This window comes from Dipodomys merriami, unplaced genomic scaffold (assembly GCF_024711535.1).
Source record: "Dipodomys merriami isolate MVZ:Mamm:240054 unplaced genomic scaffold, mDipMer1.0.p SCAF_129, whole genome shotgun sequence".
Classification (NCBI taxonomy): Eukaryota; Metazoa; Chordata; class Mammalia; order Rodentia; family Heteromyidae; genus Dipodomys; species Dipodomys merriami.
Genome location: NW_027202593.1, coordinates 790,283 through 803,720, shown reverse-complemented (window position 1 = coordinate 803,720; position 13,438 = coordinate 790,283). Strand labels below are relative to the sequence as shown.

Here is a 13,438-nt window from a genome sequence, read left to right as displayed (position 1 = left end):
GGCCCTGTGCTCCTCGATTCACCCCTCCACACGCTCACTCTTTCAAGTGAGCCACTCTTACTCTCATTTTACAAGAACTAAAAAGAGAAGAAATGAGCTACCTTTCATAGAAAATACACTAGGCTTCTGTTTAAAGTCTAAGAAATCTATACCAGTCTATATAGATTCTCTTGAAGCTTGATCAAATGGTAGCCAACATTTGTGTACTACATGGCAGGAATCTTGAGTTTAGCCTGCGACTACAACACAGTAAGTAGTTCCAACAGTAAGTAGGAACCAACCTAGTACTGCATTCTATGATCTGAGTGATAGGACCTTCAAACAGAAAGTGATGATCAGCTGGCTATACTTGAGCTCTCCTAAGGGAGAAAAATGTGGAATTTCACTTTCCTAAGGCACAAAGAATACAACCTAGTTAATACAACCTAGAAACACAACATAAACCCTTTACTATCCCCTGCTATTTTACTTTTGTAATAAAGAAGGAATACTCAAAAATGGGTAACACAAGGGTTTCAAAATAATTTCTGGGAGAATTCCCAAGATTAACAGATACATGGTACTATCTTCATAGTTTGTCTGCATTTACTATTTTACAAGGAGAAGACAGATTTATAATAATGACTTGTAGATCTTAAAAAATGAAACTGGACTAGAATCGAATAATTCTAAAAAGAAATAAAAAAGATTTTTTGGATAAACTCGAATTGACAAGATTGAAGAAAATATAATATTCATTACACCAATTTCCCACTATTTCCTGGTATGGGTTCTGCTGAGTACCTAGGGCAGTATATTGACTGAGCTTTTTTAAGTTCCAAATATAAAAAGACTTCTCCAGCTGACTGAGTTGAGTTTGCTCTTGTATAGAAACATGGAGATGAAGTGAGCTCAGGGCCTCCACAATCCCATGATTTAACAGAGGACCCTCACTCTGGCTTCTAAAGAGGAAGAAAATCAAGATTTAAGGAAAATGGGGAAAAGGCTTTAAGATAACAATCTGTAATTTATACCCAGCTATTCTCCACCTCACCTGACTAGCTAATTCCTCCCTCTTCTCAACTAGTTGGTTTAATTTCTCTTATAATGTGGTTTTGAAAAGGAAAAGAGAAATAAAGGTTCTCAAAGGTTTGAGAAAATTCGACTTAGATAAAAACTCAAGTCAATGCTTAAAAGTGCATTTTTAAAATACATAGGTACCCAGTTTTTGAAAGGTGGAGATAAGTCTTTGCTCCTATCCCTAAAACATATTACGTTTCTCATGTATATGTATTTTCCCTTCGGAAATATATGAGACAAGAATTTAAACTATGAAACAAGTTACTTACAACTTAATGACCATTCAGAGAACTAAAAGCATACCGTGCTATAGCAATGCTGGCTGAGTTCAACTTAGCTAATGGCTAGGGATAAATGGTCTCTTTGGTAATCAGAGACACGGGTGCAATGGGCTGACAGGTAAGGTCTCAAAACCAGAGACATGTAAGGTGTAGGAAGCTTGGCAATGACTTTGATCAAGCCTGAAAACCCATCTTCTTTTGCTGGCAGTGTTCCTCCCATCTTACACTTAGATTTACATTCTAAAAGGTTGGGATTGACTACCGTTAAGGATAAGGAAGAAATATAAAGAAAGGAATGATGAAAAGAGAAATAAACTAAAAAATGGAAAGCTGAAAGCAAGCAGTTTACCTGAAAACAGACTACCAAACACAGATAGGAACACAAGTACAGATAGAGTACAAGTAAGTGTGTGACCCACTGGCTATGTGTCAATGTGGCCTGAGAAATAATAATACAGACCTCAATCCAAGTGGAGAAAGAGATGAGTTACTTAGTGTAAGCTCTATGTACTGATCCATACTGCATAGCACATATCTTTCTTTTGAATGGCAATTACCTCATTACTAAATGGCTCCCTCTAGTAAGTAAAAGCTCCTATACATCATCAAAGCATAGGTCAAACACAAAGCATAAAGCCTTTGTGAAATGTCATACTCCCAAAGAACTAATTGAGAAGATTCAGCACGTGAGCACACCAGCTGAACTCATCCTGAAGATTTGGTCTGATGCATCACCCATACAGACCACATATCTCACCAGAGCAGGACCGACTCTATGTACATAGTGATTATTTCTTATAACACCCCTGTAAATCTGCAGATCACAAAGAAATCAAGTGACAAACATCTCAGAATTTTGGTGAAAATCCTAACAAAAATGGTAAATATAACCAAGAGCAATTACCAAATGGTAAGAAAAACTGAGCAAGCTATGCTAAAGATAAATTTATTTTCCTTCCTTCCTTCCTTCCTTCCTTCCTTCCTTCCTTCCTTCCTTCCTTCCTTCCTTCTTCTCTCTCTTTTTTCTTTCTTTCTTTTTCTTTTGGCTGGTTCTGGGGCTTGAACACAGGATCTGGGCACTGTCCCTAAGCCTCTTCGTGCTCAAGGCTAGCACTATACCACTTGAGCCACAGCACCACTTCCAGCTTTTTCTGAGTAGTTTATTGGAAGTAAGAATCCCAGAGACTGATGGCCTTTCCTGGCTAGGCTGGCTTCAAATCTTGATCCTCAGATCTCAGCCTCCTGAGTAGCTAGGATTACAGGTATGAGCCACCATCTTCAAGCCCAAAAACTTCTTAAACAAGAAAGCTTCTTAGCAATTGTGTAGCATTCAATATCTACAAAGTATTTCAGTGATTCATTTGATCAGCAAGTCTATCTTACAAATTGAAGTGTTAAAGAATTAGGTGAATTTCTTAGGATCACAGGAAAAGTTGGATTAAGTGGCCTATGCACATATAATAATCATTTATTCACACATTCAATAAATGTGACTACCTAGTATGTCGATTACAAAAGACAACAATCTTCACTAGAAATAAGCTCACAGTCAGCAGGAAAGCTGTCAAATAAGCAAGTGACTGTCCCACACTTCTTCCACAGAAGTAAGGCATAGGTGCTCTGGGATAATCTGAAAATTTCACAGAGGAATAGCAACCAGGACCAAGTCTTGAAGGATAAATAAGAAGTGACCACTAGAAAGAGGAAAAGAAGAACAGTGGGTTCCACATAATTAAGAGCAAGGATGCTTTTCTTAGCATGCATTTAGCATGGGCTACAAGTAAGAGTGTACATCTAAAGACAGATGAAGTTCTAGCAAATGCAAAGGGTCCTATAATGAAAGGTAGTACCTAAGGAGTGCAGATGCAGTTTTTAGCAATGGAAGTCTGTGGTGAGTTTTGGAAAATCAAAGGAAGAAGGCCCAAGAAAATCTATTGGGAAACTTCTGCAACAGCCAAAAATGAATTTAAAGTCAGGCAGGAAAACAAGCCAGGTAGGCAGAACTACTTATCCCTTCTTCATGGTGGCTTCTATCAAGCAACACTCTGATCAAGTAGGGAATGTTATCTATAATAATCAGACAGAATGTTTTGATGATGTCATCTATGAACTTAAGGGTTGCTTGCTCGGAAGTCAAAAGAGTCTGATAATTATGTCAAATTCCAAAATCCTCAAAAGGTTATGTTAAAATGCCAGAGAGACTTGATAATATTAAGAAAATAGTTGGAATAAACTTCAGTAATAAGAATAAATGTTTTTATAATCCAATCCAAGTATTTTAAAATTCTTACATTTCAAATTTTCTAGTTGTAGTAATTTTATGTCTGAAGCAGAAGTAGAGAATAAGCACAGGATATATGAAAGAGGGAAATGGAATTTAATGCATTGTTAGTGCCTATACCTCAGTATACACATGAACCTCTTGATGCCTGGAATCAAGTTCCACAGAGCTTTTCACATTGATGAAAGCAGGTAAGCATAACAAAAGCTAATTGAAAAGTCACTGTAGGTAGTTGATGCAGTGTTACTTACCTTGAGACATACAGAAAACAAGAATCTCAAGGCAAGAACCAGAACTCAGCAGAATAAATAACAGTATACACAATAATATAATGGTTATCTTTGCCTTTCACCAAAATACAGCAATACAAAACTTTACCTCATGCCAGTCTTCGAGTTTGTTGTCAGAAAGATCTAGTTCTGACACATGAGCACAGAAGGCAGCAATTTCTCTTTCATCTCCTGCACAGGTAATTCCACAACTGTTCAACACTAGTACACTTGGGAGGTTGAGGCGATCTGGATCAGAGAACACAATACACTTTTCACATCAGCTTAACTCTTGTTTACATACATTTATCCACCAGGAATCAAGAAACAACAAAATAAATTAAAAAATCAAATTAATAAAAAAATTACTCAATGGCCTAATAAAAACAGGATATAATGGGATCCAGTGGTCCTGAAACCTAAGGGTGCAAGCTAACTATTGGCTCAGGAGAAGTTCAGAAACACTGAATTACTACCACCAAAAAGTTCTCAAGGCTTTAATTCCTGGCAGGTTTCTTTATCTCAACCACCAGCAACAGAGTCATCAAGCATCAGAACACTGGATCCATGCAAGTTACATCTGGATTACTACCACCTGCTTACTGACCCCAATTCTTTACTTTAGCTCAAGTATTCTGCATAGCTCTTTAATCTGTTTGATGTATATCTTTTGCTCCCTTTGAGAATTATCTCAAACGACTAGATAATCTACTTGTCAAACTAGTTCTGTTCAAGTTTGTACCATTAAAAACATTTTTGTCACCTAGTGGAGCTACTCACAATTTCACATTTTTTTCTTTATATTCATCTATTCATGCCATATTTGTCCCTTCTGAAAATTGGCCTTTACAGATGATACTAAGCTAAAGGAAAGAAATGTACTTAGTACCTGATGTATGTAATGGTAACCCTGCTGTATATCACCTCTAAATCAATAATAAAGTAATTAAAATATAAAAAGGAATAAAAACAAGACAAAGAAAATTAGCCTTTTTTCCCAAAATATAATTAGAATACAAGAAAGGGTTTCAGAATCTGAAATATTTAATGGTTTTGGTCAAATTAAGGTAACAACTACCTGATAAATAACTGATTCTAAAATATATGTCAAAATCTGGGGCTGGAAAGTTGGCTCAGTGGTAGAGTGCTTGCCTCACATGCATGAGGCCCTGGATTCAATTCCTCAGCACCACATAAGCAGAAAAAAAGCCAGAAGTGGCACTGTGGCTCAAGTGGTAGGCCGCTATCCTTGAGCTGAAGAGCTGAGGGACAGTGCCCAGGCCCAGAGTTCAGCCCCCATGACTGACCAAAATATATAGAGAGATAGATAGACAGATATGTCAAAACTATTCTTAGTATATCTACTAAAAAAAAAATCAACATGAGAAATCAACTACTCTTTTCTCAGTAAAGAGCAAGGACTAATAAAGGTCATATTTTATTAACAGAGGTCTCAAGTTACATGGTTTTGCAATTTAGTACTCTTCAATATCTTTTCTTCGAATGAGAATAGATTCTAGAAGAATTTTTTTTTTTTTTTACAAAGTAAGAAGTCACTTCTGTGCCATTCCAGGCTACATGGAATGTAAAATAGTTGTACTAAGAGATGACACTCAGAAACTTCCAAATATAGGAACTAAATAATGACTCATTATTAATTTCCCTTAATTATAAAGTACTGCTCCAAATCTGTTAAGCACAATGTTAAGATAAAGGACAAGCATAACAACACTATGCACACTTCTAGAACTCTGTTTACATGTAATCCCTCTAAAATACATCTTCTCTCTAAATTCTACTATCTTCAAGGTCATAATTTTGAGGCTTCTCTGATCATATTTACTATTTTCTAAGTTTCCAATCACTGTGCCATTCACTTAGCTCAACATCTTTGTAAAGGTGAAATGTTTTGAATCCAACTCAAAGTCCTTCCGAGGTCTTTGAGAGCAAAGGAAGCTTTGTACTATTTATTTTGATGCTGAGTTCTTTAAAAGAAAACACACTTGAAAAAGTGTCTCTCAGGTATTATTCTTGTCCCCACCCTTTTTGTGTGCAGGTACTAAGGCTTGAACTCAGGGTGTGATGCTCTTGCTTAGCTTCCCCCCCCACACCCCCAAGGCTGGTACTGTACCACTTGAACCACAGCTCTACTTCCAGATTTTTGCTGGTTAGTTGGAGACTGCCTGGCCAATCTAGAGGAAAGGTGTCCCATGAGATTCTTTAAGAACAATTGGAATCATAACAAGTGCTAAAGATTATTTGACTCATAACTTGAAGGCCACCAAGGCAATGCTGTGATCCAACTTGCTAAAGCAAGCTACAGTAATACATGGTTCAAGGCTTATCTCTCTTACCTTTCATAGGAGAGCCCTGAGGTGTGGCTGGGACATGGATCCCCATCCCAGGCCCACGACGGTAAGGGAAGTTTTCAGGACTATATTTTTCACATAATACTTGCATAAAACTTCTTCCACTAGGTTGGTCCATTTTTTTTTCCTAAAATTCCATAAGAAATCATCAAAATTATTTCTTACTCATAAAAGAAATACTTACAGAAAACCAATTACCAATCAGGCACTAGTCCAGGCATTGCAGACACAATGAGGAGAATTTACCACTTAGGGCAGCCACATGCACAGACACGTGACAGCAATGACAGCTCAGCATGTGGTATCTGCAAGCAATCAAAGCACTTAGAAATAGAGCCTTTCCACTGGCTCATAGGGTTCACGTGGCAAGTAACTGGAAAAAGGACTAAAAAAGAACTGATAGATTAAATACCAGGCTAAAGGGCTTGGGTGTCTCTTAAAACTCATTCTGCCTCCACAATAACAGAACCCTTAACTGTATATTCTGTGGCAGCTTCCAGGAATCATCTTGTAAAAAGCCAATGTTTTATATCTGGCCTCCTTTGTGTTTGTGTCCTTTTGCTGCATAGAAAATAGGTGGTGTGCTGGAGCACAGGCACAGGAATGCACCCTAGTGAGAGGCAGTGAAGAGTTCAGGGGGTCTGGACCCCATTAGGACATCATGGGCGAACTGCCAACATATTTGGCAATTTCATTGGCAAGTAAGTAGCCTATTCTATTCAAGCCATTGTTCTTTTCAATTGGACCCAATCCTAACCTAATACAACATGCTATTTCATTTGTTTCTGAGTTTGATTTGACTCAAGTCTATTCAACCTCAGCTAAGAGTCAATGCATTATGTAACTCCAGCATTTTCTTGGTATTAATTCATATATTAAAACAGGTAATATTAAACGAGTTAACAACTGTCAGCCTAATAACCCACTATCTCAAGGGCTGGCCTATGCTCTGAATGAAATATCAAACAAAAGGTAGGCAATTATAACTAACCTCCAACAATCAGGCAAGTATCTGGCTACTGTTCAAATTAAAATATTCAGAAATGAGGAGGGTGGGGAATACTCAGCGACATGAGGACTTGGAAAGAAAAGCCTCAAGGATGCACCGTGGGCTATGAGGAATGTGGTGCTGGAGAGTAGGATGACTGTCAACAGTACCAGGAGGAACACCAACACCAGAGGCTCGGAGGAAACCTTGTATGCCATACTAATTAGTTCAACTTCATCTTATAGCAAGCACAAAGAAACTAAAAGAACGAATACGACCATTAATTTTTTTGGAAAACTCACTCTAGCATTTATTTAGTTCCTCCTATCTTTGCTGGCTTTAGTGAATCAAGATTGAAAGCAGGGGGACAGGCAGAGTGGCATGAACCTCGAATCCAGCCAAGCAGAAGGCAGAAATGGGAGGGCTGAAGTTCATGGCTCATGGGGTCACAGTGAGACTCCACTCAAAAGTAAACCAGGTATGGTGGTATCAAAGCTACTCAGGAGCTCTAGGTAAGTAGATTGCAGTTGGAGGACGACAGTTGTAGGCCAGCCCAACAAAAGTTAGGTTAAGGGCTGGGAAGGTGGCTCAGTGGCAGAGCGCTTGCCTTGCATGCCTGAGGCCCTGGGTTTGATTCCTCAGCACCACATAAGCAAAAAAAAGGAAAAAGCCGGAAGTGGCGCTGTGGCTCAAGTGGTAGAGTGCTAGCCCTGAGCTGAAGAGCTGAGGAACAGCGCCCAGGCCCAGAGTTCAGGCCCCACGACCCGACCCCCCCAAAAAAAAAAGTTAGCTTAAAACCCTATCTGTAAAACAAAACTAAAAGCAAAGTGACTGGGAAGATAGCTGAAGTGGTAGAGAGCTTGCAACAAGCCTGTGGCACTGAGTTCAATCCCCAGTACAATGAGAGTAACACTGAAGGCAGGAGGAAGAGACAGGGAGATACTGCAACAATAGTCATGAGAGCCTGAAATGACACAATGGGCAAAAAAAGTCAGCAAGGTCAGTTTCTAAAGCAAGCTTTATAGACACCATACTTCTGAGGGAGAAAGTGAAGTCAAGGCTGGCCCTCAGGTTTCTACTACAGATAACCAACCACCGACTAATCAAGAAAATCGGATCATAACCAGTTTTTGAAAGGGAAAATGATGAGCTCTACTTTATCCATATCTAATTTGGGGCCTTGTGGAAATAGTCTAAAGTTGGGTGAGAAAGGTTAGCCAGAGATGAAGACTTGGGCCCGCACTGGAATACAGGAGGAGTTACAACAGCAGAACGATGGGGACCAGAGACACTCAAGGCACAGGCAGAGGCACAGTCAAGAAAAGAGTAGAGCCAGGCGCTGGTTGCTCACGCCTGTAATCCTAGCTACTCAGGAGGCTGAGATCTGAGGATCATGGTTCAAAGCCAGTCCGGGCAGGAGAGACCATGAGACTCCTATCTCCAATAAACCACCAGAAAACCGGAAGTGGCGCTGTAGCTCAAGTGGTAGAGTGCTCGCCTTGAGCTGAAGAGCTGAGGGACAGCGCCCAGGCCGAGAGTTCAAGCCCCACAACCGACCAAAAAAAAAAAAAAAAAGAAAGAAAAGAGTAGAATCTATGGTGATATTCTGAGAATTTAAATAAGAGAGGAAAAGGGATGAGTACCCAGTGCTTATGCCTGAAATCCTAGCTATTCAGGAGACTAAGATATGAGAATCGAAGTTGAAAGCCAGCCTGGGCAGGAAAATTTGTAAGACTCTTATCTCCAATAAATTACCAAAAAAGCTGAAAGTGGAGTCCTAGCTCAAGTGGTAGAGCATTAGCCTTGAGCCAAATAATCTCTAGGAGTAGATCTAGGCCCTGGGTTCAAGCCCCAAGATGGGAGGGGGGGAGAGAGAGAGAAAGAGAGAGAGACAGAGACAGGGACAGAGAGACAAGAGAGAGAGAGAGAGAGAGAGAGAGAGAGAGAGAGAGAGAGAGAGAGAGAGAGAGAATAAACTGGCAAAACCAAGAGTAGGGGTCCAGAGGCAATTGCTAACATTTCTTCTATTAAAACAGTAGAGGCCTGGAAGTATGGCTCAAATGGTAAAGAGCCCTTTGTAGGCAAAAGAAAAGCCAGGTGAGAGCAAAAGGCCCTGAGAGCCTTACAAGAAGAAAAAATAGAGCCCCTGGCTAGGGGTTTATAAGAAGCCAGGAGAGCGGGCAAGGCAGAGAAGGACTGCTAGTATGTATTCCTGGAAGAGAGCAGCAGGAACGAGCATTGAAGAGAATATTAAACAGCTTTCTTCTCATACAGCTGTTTGGTATCAACCAGATAATGAATGCTTCAAATTGCTTACCATTACTGGTGACATACTCCACTAGAGTGGCACTAGTCTACACGTACTTATACGGTTTAATTATGCCAAATACCAGGTATGTTGTTCCTGTGATTATCCTAGCTGTCATTAAATTTTAAAGGGAGCAGAATTGTGCGATTCCATTTATCTCCGTTTCACTTCACAGTATCAAGCACAGGATACCCTTACATGGCAAGGGTTCAGTAAATGTTACAGAGTACTGAAACCACCAGGATGTTGGGTAGAATGCAGAGAATTCAGGATGAAGAGTTTAAAATTTAAGTTCCATTCACTTTTCACCAATAATAAGCAAGTAAATTACTATATTTTTCTAGGACTCAAACACCTACATCTCCAAAGTTATTGATATCTGGAGTACTTAAATTACAGGTTGCTATAGTGTCCCAAAAGACACAAGCACACCATATGGATTACAGGGTTATCATAAAGCTCTAAAATATCCAAATGCTATTAGTTACAAAAGGAAGTTGCAGATAGGCACATGGACATAGCATATTTCTGCCCTCTCAATAGCTAGCTACATATAAGCTAATCATCTAACTTCTTTATTCCAGCTTTTTCACTTAAGAAGTCTAAAATATCCTTTGGTTTTTATATAAGAATCAAAAAAAAGGCTAGGCACTGTGGCTTATGCCTACAATCCCAGCAATGTGGTTTAAAGCAGCCAGGACAAAAGTTAGGGAGACATCTCAAAAACTAATTGGGTGTGGTGGTTCACACCTGTAATCTCAGCAAGGTGGAAAGTAGCATACTGTGTTCTGTGGTCAGCACTAAGCAAAAGGTAGAAGACAGGACCTGAAAAATAAAGTAAAGCAAAAAATGGCCAGAGGCATGGCTCAAGTGGTGAATGTGTACCTAGCAAGTACAAGGACCTGAGTTCAAACCTCAGTATTACCAAAATATAAACAAAAACAAAACAGAATTTGGGGGGAAAAAACATGCCTGAATATAAAAGTAGTCATTAAACTTGGCCCAGGGCCTCAATTACCACTAGGACCATGTAAATTAGGCTTTGAGAAATCCATTCACTAATGCCTAGACCGCAGCAGACACTTGCATATCCACTCATCAAGCCAAACACAAGTTTTACCTGAGAAATTAACCACGCATTGGACTATGGAAGACACTGATAATAGGTCCTTTACATCACCTTGAGGACGCAAGGCTGTGCTCTGCTTAAGACCTTCCTTCCTGAGCTGAGGGGCAGGCAGCACTGTTCTACTGCCATGCGGACCCTTCTTCCCATCAGCACAGATGTCTCTGCACAGGGCTACCCTCGGTGGCAACCCTGTCTCAATGTTTGATTGGGCAGGCACATGTACATCTTCATGCTTCAAGAACTTTCAGGTTGAAAGGGTTTTTAAACGTAAACTTATCACCAACAGCACACAACACAAAGCAGGTGCTCCGCCACTAGCAACAGGCACCAGAGCTCCTATCAAAGGCCTGTCTCAAATAGAATGCCAACAGACTCCTCGAAACGTTTAACAAAAACATCAAAGAAGTGCTATCTACCACTGTCAGCTCAAAAGAATAAAAAAGTGAACTCTCACTATGGAAGTAATGGTCACCAGGTTTCAACAGCATCTTTTACCTAGAGCTCCAGAACCACTCAAACCTGTATAAATCATGGGCAATCATCTCAGATGCAAATAAGATACAAACTAAGAGAATGCAAAACTACACACAATCAAAATAAGTCCAAGTAAGCAAGCAAGGAAACCTGCAATCTTTCATGTCCCAAGCTCAAAAAAAAACACCTCCAAATACTCAGTTTAAATATATATACACATATGTACATATTATACATATATTTTAAAGATACAAACATACTATTTTCTAAGACTATAAAGGGACACAAGGTGCCTTCAATAGTGATTTTACAGGATGTTCTACTAAACTGGCTTCCTAGGGACGCAGATGAACCACATGGGAATACATGAGCTTTGAATTAGAACACTACAACTGCAAAATGGATTGGTAACATGAATCTACTCAAAGTCTGTTGGGACAGTATGAGGAGGAACAGTAGGTGGGAAAAGAGGGCTGAAAACCAAGAAGACTGAAAAAAATGAGGAAATGCAGAATGGAAAAAGATCTTTAACTGGAGCCTTTTGAAAGGGTTTTGGGGGTTGGTGGGTAATCTATGACTTTCTGGAAATAGCTAGTGTCAAATTACACCAGTCTACCTCTATAGTTGGCAGTTCTAATGCATTTGTAAAAGTGTTCTGAATTGATGGCTAGAGCCAGAGAGCCAAGAATCTTGAGTGATGTTGCTTGGTTCCATTACCAAGTAGAGGGGCATGCCTGTGAAAATCTCAAATCCTTTGTGCCTCAGGACCCAGAGTATAATATCCCCTTGGAAAGCACTTGCAAAAAGTCAGAAAAAAAGCACAAGTTGGAGGATAAAGTGCTCACAGCACTTTTGCCAGGTGGATTATTATCGGAACCGGACGCCCAGTCACCTAAGTACCCTCAATCACTACCCAACAATCTGTACTTTATGTTCCCATAAAAGAATCAGATCAAAATTGGTATGGAATGAGTTCCACGCTAATGGAATGAGTTCCAACTAAAAACAAAACAGACCAAATCTAACCACTAACACTGGAAGATACACAAGATATAATCTTACGCTGGTATGCAACATCAATATTTATTTCACCAAGAAACAATGTACAGTAGTATACTTCATAAAGTGTAAGTACTACAAGCCACACTCACAGCTTGAGAGATGTAAAGACTACCTTACAGACTGACAAAATAGAAATTTTAAGTCTTATAAAAATAGATTTATTGGCTAACAGTAGAGGGGGGAAAATAACAACAGAAATAAGTAAAAGAAGTACCAATAGTTGACTCCAGAGAAAAAAAAAGAAGATGAAAGGAGAAAAAAGTTACTTCGTTGAGCTCACCAGATCCACATGCTGTCTTTCAAAATGTAAACTATTTTAAAGTAACCTATCTGGGAATGACTTAATAATTTGTCAATGGAATTTAACTTCCTCATTATTACAAAGTTTCTATGAAAACTATTCCAAGTTGAAAATCTTGTATGTAGAATTCAGAATAACAAATTTTAAAGGAATTGGGGAAGAAGAGAAAAATGGATAAACAGAAACATTTGATAAAATGGAATCAAGAAAGTAAAAACATGCAGAGGTAACAGGAACTCAGCTACAAGGAGTGAGAGATGGGCAGGGACTGGGAGGGCAGATGGATGGGAAGGTGACTACCCCAAACTTTCATTCTGTATTCTTTCACTGTGGTTTCCATGGCAACAAAGCCAGAGCTCCACTCTGGACTGCAGAGGGGTCAGGAGAATATCCACTGCCTTTGCTCGCCACGTTCATGAAAGTAACCCAACTTCATCCAAATTATCCTCACTGCAGGCACAACTGCACTAGGAGTCAGGGATGCTGGTGAAGCCTGGCAACTCCAGGGTACCAGGTGGCCACTGATGACGGAGAATGCCAAGGACCAGCAGGAAGTCACTCCTATGGGCTTCATGTTTAAGGAATAGTAGATGGCTGAGAACTGGGTAATTCTTTTGAAAAAACAATCATGGTAATCAAAATACATATTAACTTAGAATAAAACTAAATGTTCAAGAGAAATCTTCATAGTTTTCATAAAAGGAAAATATACAGTTTAAAATTACTTTCAGGCACTCATATATAGCAAATCAATTTTATTTATTTATTAAAGCAAAAAAAAAACCCAAACCCTATATTATAAAAGCTTCTTTGTCAATATTTTGTAAATAATATTTGAAAACAAAACAGACTAAGCATTTTGGCCAAAGGCCCCATGCTTCCTGTTTAGGTTCTTTGGTCAGATGGTATTTCACACT

The 13,438-nt window shown here is 39.3% G+C and overlaps 1 protein-coding gene across 3 annotated transcripts in view; it reads right to left on the bottom strand.

The window, feature by feature from the left end:
* The window catches only part of LOC138824436 (tubulin-specific chaperone cofactor E-like protein), a 51,428-nt gene that overhangs the window by 23,947 nt on the left and 14,043 nt on the right, over nucleotides 1-13,438 (bottom strand). For all 3 annotated transcript variants that reach the window (XM_070018286.1, XM_070018288.1, XM_070018287.1), the window contains exons 2-3: nucleotides 6,245-6,386; nucleotides 4,000-4,139 (exon numbers count right to left, since the gene is read on the bottom strand). In XM_070018286.1, coding sequence (XP_069874387.1) covers nucleotides 4,000-4,139; nucleotides 6,245-6,377 — 273 coding nt within the window. In that variant the 5' untranslated portion in view covers nucleotides 6,378-6,386. The remainder of the gene's footprint in view (nucleotides 1-3,999; nucleotides 4,140-6,244; nucleotides 6,387-13,438) is intronic.